The following is an 8,689-nucleotide window of genomic DNA, read 5'->3' as shown; positions in this document are numbered from 1 at the left end:
CAGTTGTGGTGAAGGCGATGATAAAAAAAAGTTAGGTTGACGTATTTTTGGAACATAATTTATTTATAATTGTATTCACCATCAGCGAATCCGGTGCCAATCTGTGAACTTTGTTGGACGATGTGTACTACTACCAGTGACTAATCGATATGAATAAACTTACCAGTCACGATAGTTTTCAATATTTTATTTATAGAATGCAATAAATATAACCTACATAATAATAAAACAGTTCCTAATGAAAATGTTCAATTTTATCGCTGAGCTTCCCGTCTTAATACAAGTGGGACGTCCGTTATGCTAGTGTTGTTTGGTATTTGTCTTCTGCCAACTAATTCACTGACGAGGCTATGTTTATATTTTCTCCACTTAATTCCTTCGACGTAGCTGTTAAACGCTTCTTCTCGTGACGGTATCAGCTCCTCCACGCTCTGTTTCATTGGTTCAATGCATTTTCCGTGCTCGTGAAAAAGAAACGCCAAGCGGGACACAAGAATACATTCGACTTTACCGATCGAAATAATATGCGTTTTACGAAGATCCTCACCTTAAGAAATTGAAATAAAAGACTTAACGGGATAAAAATTCATTACTCTGCATTAACCGTGTCGCCTTTAATTACGTTACAGGAACACGTGACATCAGTTTAAGAAGTCCAAAATCATCATCTTAGCAAATATAAACGTAGGCCCTAAATGTAAAGCTACGTTCAGGCTTGGACCGGAATCCGGACATGGTGTGAACGTAGCATAACTCTTATCATTGAATATCGAATCATTTTATCGCACTCTGTGTAAACAAAGTATTCGAGATACCGGATGCACAATATTGACACGCCGTTCTGCCACGATAATGTACTATTGATCATTTAAATAATATTAAATATAAAATACCTCAAATACATATTGCTTAACAGGCTGGAAAAAATTTTAAAAAGAAAGAAAACAGAATTATTCAAGCTAACTGTAATTACCTACGCCAAAGAAACTTCCCTTCCCGAAAGTACATATGTGAAGGGGTGTGTTGTAGAGATTTTCAGAATGTTTCTCTTTATAAGTTGGCTCGACCTGTAGGTCCGTAGTGTATGGAGGAAGAAATAGCTTCTCATGACCAAACGGTAGGTGGCGCTTCATTATCGTCACTTCACGGATAATCTTGCACTCTCCGGACTTGATGAAATAAACATTCTCAGGAGCTTGTTTAAGGTCGCTCAAAATTATCTTTTATTTCAAAAAGAAAAAAATACATAGTTAATAGCAACTATAGGTACAAGACACAACTTATTATTTTTTTTTATAGGGAGAGGTGGCAAATAACAGCAGGGCTTAAAACCAGACTATAGGTTTATATACATTGCGTTATAGGGTGCATCCCTTTTCATTCACCAGAGTTTTGACCACACTTCAGATTAGAAACACACATTACACTGGACTTCGACCTGGATTTAAAGTTATTAATAACCACTATGCAGTTATAAAAAACATAACAGAATTATTGGCTAGAAAATCTGGATAAAGCTGCCATCCAGTGCTGGTGTAATATTAATAAAGACGTTGCAGTGTGTGAACGCAGCTTATATGCTTCAATGCTAGGTTTACACTATGTTCCCGGTTGCCACGGCAGCCACGTTTCAGGCCACCGTGAACAAAACGGGATGGACGTGAGACAATGCGAGACAACGCGGGGGGACGGGATGGGCCAAACGTAACGGGCCGTGATGGCGGCGCAAATTTTTGAACTGTCAAAAAAATTGCCACGGCAGTCACAGTGCGAATGAGAAACCTAGTAAGCCGCAGTAAAACGGGGTGATCGCAACAAAACGTGACAGTACGTAATAAGCCATAACAAAACTTGGAGGCGGTCTGGGAAGCATAAAATGGAAGAAAGCCACAAATAAAACAAAAAGAATCCAAATGCCACCAAAAAAGCCTAGACGGAAACTTGAAACGTGGAAAAAATTGCCAAAATCCCACGGCGCACTACGTTTCGGGCAAACGGGGCTGCCGTGGTCACCGTGAACATATGGTAAACCTAGAATAAGCAAATATTCAAAGACTTTAACTAAGTCCTTGTTCATTACTGTCCATTTTAAGGGCCTTGATACAATATCTCCAAAATATAATACATAGGCCTACACACAATTCCATTAACGAGCATGTAAAAACAGCACAAGAAATTGTAGGCGTACCGTAAAATGCTGGAATAAGCGCCGCTGCGCTTGTAACATTTTTGGAGGCTTCAGTGCGGAGCTTATTCGAGGCTTAGTGAAAAAGATAACGTTTGGTGCGGCGCTTATTCGAGCATTTGCGGTACTGTTCAGAGATATCGAAGATGACATTTAAATTCCTTAATGTCATATAATCTGAAGAGTCTCATTGCTAAAGAAAAAAAAAATGGAATGGGGTAGGCCTATATGCATCTATTAATTTGCAACAACAAAACATTCTCTTCTATTTGGAAGGTAATTAATGGCTTACTTATTACAAAGATAAGAAATTTCAACTCTATTTCTTCAAGTTTGTTCAACGCAAACAGTATATCTAAGTTATCTAACGGATAAGTTTTTAAACTGATAATTTAAGAGTAAAAGCGGAAATACACTATCGTCACCCATATTTGCCGAGTCGGTCTGCCTGTTTATTTTTTTTTACCATGTTACTATAGTTTACCACATTTGGAGGGTATTTCTCGAATTGACAACGGTCATTGGCCGATTGGAGTTCTTCATCGCTGATAATTAACTGATAATTCAAGAGCCAAGTAAACGCGGAAATACTCTATCATCACCCACATTTGCCGAGTCGGTCTGTTTGTTTACCATTTAACTATAGTTTACCGTATTTGGAGGGTATTCTTCAAATTGACAACGGTCATTGGCCGATTGGAGTTCTTCGTCGCTCCAATCACCGAATGTCTGGAGGGATCTCAATGCTGAAATTCGGTTATCCCATTCTTGCTGGTAGCTCCGTCTTAACACCATATCGAAATCAGGCTTATCAACTCGCAGAAATTCAGAATCCCCTGGATAAAACAAGGCAGCAAAAACAGTAATACATTTTCTTACTATAAGGCCAACAAAAAAATTCTTGTGTTGGCCACGTGTTGGGAAAATCCAAAAAATGGGCAGGTCGGTAGCAAATTTTTATTTATTTATTTTTTTATTATTCCTTTTTAAAACCAATAATGTGTTTATGCCTACAAAGTAGAAAATACACAAAAATACAACCAAAGGTCATTTTAAAATCTATATTGAAGAGCAAAACAATCGCATAACACTGTCGCATTGCCTATACCGTCCAGCAAGATAGGCCTATTCTAGCTTTTTTTAACTCCTTAAAAAATATTTGTCGTAATTTTAAAAAAAAATTTTAAAAAAAGAAAAAAAGAAAAAGATAGAAAAAGAAACTAAAATACCGAACCTCAACTTCGTACATTTTGGGTCGGTCAGGCGTGGCCAACACAATATACTGTATATTTTTTTTTTATTTGGCCTAATGTACAATAGGAACTAAAGAAGAAAGAGTAGCAATACTTTCAAAACGCATTTCAACCTGCTTAACTAATCATAAAGCTTTGTTCAAACTATCAAATTTTCTTTTACAAAAAAACTGTTGTATGCCCATATATAGTCATAATGTACCCATATATAGTCATGATGTGCCTATATATATATGGTCATGATGTGATGTCATCATAACCATATTTAGGCATGTCACATGTTTTTGTCAAATAAAATTTGATAGTCTGGACAGACCTTTGCAAAATATTGTGGCGGTCCTTTTAGTTTCGTGAAGTAGCGCTAACTCTCCAAAGGCTGACCCCGCCGGCGTCTCACCAACAACTTGAGTCATTTTCTCCCCTGAAAAGATACATTAAAAAAAATATTCATTAAATTAGTCTTTTGTAAGAACCAATTTTCCCTAGCATAGGGCTTTAAAAACATTATTATGACAAGTACGCCCTCTATACGGTAACTTGCTCTTTTTGTTATTCCCATTTATTTCAGATTAAGATTTGACTATATTTATTACATACCGTAAAACCTGGATTTACAGCCCATAGTGGGCTTAATCTCGAGATGAAGCCCATCTCGAATTAAGGCCCCCTCTTTAGTTTGTAAATTTAGCCTCGAAAAGAAGCCCATCTCGAACAGTAGCCCATGGGCTTCTTTTCTTGATACAGATTGATGTCACAGTGACCTTATTTATTGTTTCATTATACAAATTCACAAAATTTACGGAACATTTAGAAAAGAAGCGTGCACCCCACCCCCTTTTTTTTTTACTTTGCAAAAGTAACCTCAAAAAGAATCCCATCACGAAATGAAGCCCGTCTCGAAAAGAAGCCCACCTAAAGTTCGCAAAAGAAAGAAGAAGATCAGGGCTTCAATTTAAGGTTTTACGGTATTATCAAATGAAATTATCGCCTTGTAATATAAACATATAACAATAATTAATATTCAATAAATAAACTCACTTCCATTAATCCACAGGCATCGCATAGATAACATGCCTACATTTCCAAACAGTGATGAATAATAATAACATTTATTGGCAAAGTACGGTAAAGCACAATCTTTACAGGAGCAGGGAATATGCATAAACCCAAACAGAAGAATATATTAATCAATGTTGGATTATTAATACCAGCCACGTAAAATACGCGGTGCTGTTTAATTTATTTTTTCTCTATACATGGCGTCATGAAAACTTTACCGGTACGTGTATCTTCTTCAGTCATTTCACTGATCACTTCACCGGACAGTATGTAGTAGAATGATCTGCCAGGGTGGCCTTGCTTTACAAGTACTCGCCCATCTTCAAATGCCTCGTAGTATAGAACCGAAGCTAGCTCTGTCTTAATAGTGTGCGTATACTTGTCGAAAAACTTCAACTAATTTAAGACGGAATCAAGTTTATATTATTTCTTATTTTAAACATATTTGTTGTAAAGTAGTAGTAGTAACAGTAGCAGTCAGTGGCGGATCCAGAAATTTAAAATAAATGGGACCCGGGGGGGGGGGAATTTCACAGATGGAGAACGCAAACCACCTCAGCCCCAAAATGTTTGGGGCTGAGGTAAGGAAATGTATATGGCACCTCTAGATGGTCAGCAATGGCACTCTCAGACTTAAAATTTGAATATAATTCTCTTTTATTTCTTTTATAATCTTCTTTATTTATAAAATTATTTTACAAATTTAGGGGCCCGGGCCGGCTACAACATTTTCCTTTTTTCTCCATTATTTTTTATAATTTTGAAAAAATAATAACGTGAGTGATAGATCAGCTCCCCTTGAATTCGCCACTGGCAGTGGTAGTATTAATATTAGCAGTAGCAATAGCAGATTTGTCTTCATCTACCAAATAATGAAAAACAAAGCATTCATAATCATAAAATGGTAGTTCGTTGGTAATATTTTTGTTATAATACTGTACAACATTTAATACAAAATTAAAATAACAATTAATAAATTATATTATCATGCATATTCAATTAATGTTTGAGTTCGACAGACAATTACTAAATTACAAAATATGTTTCTTATCAAGCATTACCAACTCAACTGTAAAATCAATTAACAGTAATTGTATTCATATTATATAAGTAACTTATTTTATTTTCTTAATTCTACACCATAAAGCTTACTACGTATATAGGCCTACTGAACAAAGCAATCGTATGATCCACAGGTACGAAGGTCGTTTAGTAATTAATTTATCACATTAACAGATTACTATAATATTTATAAAATCAATTCCTTGTCTACAATTTGGACAGATTTCTAAAAACAATTACAGAGTACAGTACAACATTTAATACAAAATTATAAAAATAATAATTTGGACAGATTTCTTAAAACAATTACATAGTACTGTACAACATTTAATACAAAATTATATAATAATTAACAATATTAATTATTATCATGCATATTTAATCAAATCAAATCTTTGAGGACGACAGACAGTGTTGCTAAATTACAAAACATTCTTTATCAAGCATTACCAACTCAACTGTAAAATTGTATTCTTATTATATAAGTACGACAAACTTAATATATTTTCTTAATTCTACACCATAAAGCTTACTACCATAATGAACAAAGCAAATCGTATGATTCACAGGTACAAAGGTCGTTTAGTAATTAATCTATGACATTAACAGATTACTAAAATATTTATTAAATCAATTTACTTAGCTTGACAGACTACTAATTCATAAATTATATTCCCATCTCTAAACTGTAGTATGTTGTATGTTAACAACATTTCCTTGGCTTCAATTTGAACAGATTTCTAAAAATAAATTAGGCCGTGTACAAACGTAATAATTATACCTTGTTAAGGAATTTATAAACTGTTTGAATGTTACTGGCTGTCCGATTCCAAGAATGTGTGCATAATATCATTTTAACTTCTGGCGTCAATGGATTTACGGCTTGCACATTGGCTGAGAAAGGAAAAAATCGATTAGAAGACACTCATTTTTTTTATACTCAATTTTGGCCTAGGCCAATGGAAATGGACCGTTCCACTAAGTCTCCCCCCCTTGGATATTGTTTCTAAGATACCTCAAAATCACACGTGCCTTTTTAGGGACAAACGCGTATATGTGATCCTGTTCTGATTGGTCATCTGTTTTTGATTGACACTCCGCGCGCTGAAAGCTCGATGGACCTTTCTGGAGTGTCGCTCAAACTTAACAAGTGACCAATAACAACAGAGACAGGAATACGCGCGTGTCTAACATGCACATGGTATTGTCCCAGAAACGCACGTGTTTGTGCGTATGTTTTGTGAGACATTACAACAATATCCAAGGGGCTGGGCTTAGCGGAGTGCACTGCTGCTGATACCTTTAAACGCGTCAACGTTAAACGTCAGTATTTCATCGCCTTCAAGATGGTGGATTTCGGAAGGGTTTTCGTCTCTGTTCCCCAATGCTCTAGCCCATTTCAAGTTGTTCTTAACCATGTTCACGACAGCACGGAACCGTTCGATCCCAGTCTTGGGCTGATAAAGATACAACATTTAAAACTCATGCAAAATGTAATATAAAATATAATAATTTATTATTGTTTATTAGTATTGTTTATTAGCAATGTATTATTATTATTAAAAATAATAATAATAATAATAATAATAATAATAATAATAATATATTCTTAGGCCTATTATTATTATTATTATTATTATTACTATTAATAGTATTATTATTATTATTATTATTATTATTATTATTATTATTATTATTATTATTATTATTATTATTATTGTGGTTGTTGTTGTTGTTTGATATTTTTTATCATTATTACCATATCACCACTACCAGCTCAATCATCCTCACCATCATCGTTATCATCATCATCATCATTATCATCACCGTCATAATCATTATCAGCGTCATTATTATATTAACGTTTTCAACATGGTGGAATACCCAAGGTTAAGAAGTATTTGTGTTCTTCTTTGTTTCATCATGATTATCATTACCGTGACACCAACTTCTTCCGATAAGGAATTTCCTGTTTCTGATTTCTCATACTGTGAGAAAGCATTCGGCAACACACTCGACAGCACGCCGTTATAATCATTAAATTCATCACCGCCATCTTCTTTATTATCGGTGGTACCATCAACAACCAGTGGCCCCGCATTCAATATCTGCCCGCCTCGGCGCTTCGACAGCACAACATCTTCGTCAAGAATATCCGGCAATGGTGTTTCCGTCATACGATTGTCGGCATTTCTCTTACTACATGGCAATTGCTCCGATACGTTCTCTACCGGCGTAATTTGATCCATGTTCTCTATATGTAAAGCCTAAGAAAATTATTCGATGATAAATTTTAGTTTATTATTAGTAATTTTATTACCATCATCATCATCAACATCAAAATCATCATAATCATAATTGTTATTATCATTACTATTGTCATCATCATCATTGTCATCATTATCATTACAATTATCGGCATCCTTTAATATCATCATTGTCATCACCCTTAATTATTATCATCATCTTCATCGTCATCGTCGACGTCATCTTTAACGCCATCAAAATTTTATGAAGAAGGCTTTGTACAAAGTAATTGGATGGTAAAGTATCTTCAACATTTCCAGCACTTGGTGAAATACCCAGACTAATAGTGTTCTTCAGCGTTTTATCTCATGATTACCATTACCGTGACACAATCTCCTCCTGTTTCTGATTTCTTCTCCTGTAAGGAAACATTCGGAAGAGTCGGGTCATCCTCATTTGTAGTCCCAACCATGGCCAATTTATCCGACAACAAGCCGTTCTTGTTATCGCTTGTATCATCACCATCTTCGTCGCTGTTAGCATCACCTATCTTTACGACCAGTGGCTCCGCATTCAATATCTGTCCACCTCTGCGCTTTTTTAGAACCACATTTTCTTCATCGAAAATATCCGGCGAGGGTGTATCCATGCGACTATCGGCATTTCCCTGGGAACACGAGGACTGCACCAATACGTCCCCTGTCGCCGTAAAGCGATCCATGTGTACGTCGGAGACGAGAACGCCTTTTGGAATCTGTTCGTTTTTATGGAGTTATAACATCAATGATGACTGTATGAGATGTATACTGTACATAGTTGCCGTAACAACGTGGGCTTGCGCGACTACTGCATGAGCACTCGCGTAAAACATCTTGTAGCGCAC

The 8,689-nt window shown here is 35.7% G+C and overlaps 1 protein-coding gene across 1 annotated transcript; it reads right to left on the bottom strand.

The window, feature by feature from the left end:
- Positions 1-114: 114 nt before the first annotated feature.
- Positions 115-7,816, bottom strand: LOC117112838. Its single transcript, XM_033256024.1, has 8 exons — positions 7,497-7,816; positions 6,860-7,016; positions 6,341-6,453; positions 4,716-4,893; positions 3,755-3,859; positions 2,837-3,021; positions 974-1,220; positions 115-547 (listed from the first exon to the last, which is right to left on the bottom strand). Exons 1-8 carry the CDS (start codon positions 7,806-7,808, stop codon positions 255-257), a joined length of 1,590 nt encoding a protein of 529 aa, XP_033111915.1. The 5' UTR covers positions 7,809-7,816; the 3' UTR covers positions 115-254.
- Between the last annotated feature and the right edge of the window lie 873 nt (positions 7,817-8,689).

This window comes from Anneissia japonica, unplaced genomic scaffold (assembly GCF_011630105.1).
Source record: "Anneissia japonica isolate Jap-2015-1 unplaced genomic scaffold, ASM1163010v1 scaffold172582_len1462937_cov174, whole genome shotgun sequence".
NCBI classification, from domain to species: domain Eukaryota; kingdom Metazoa; phylum Echinodermata; class Crinoidea; order Comatulida; family Comatulidae; genus Anneissia; species Anneissia japonica.
This window is presented reverse-complemented; position numbering and strand designations above follow the sequence as displayed.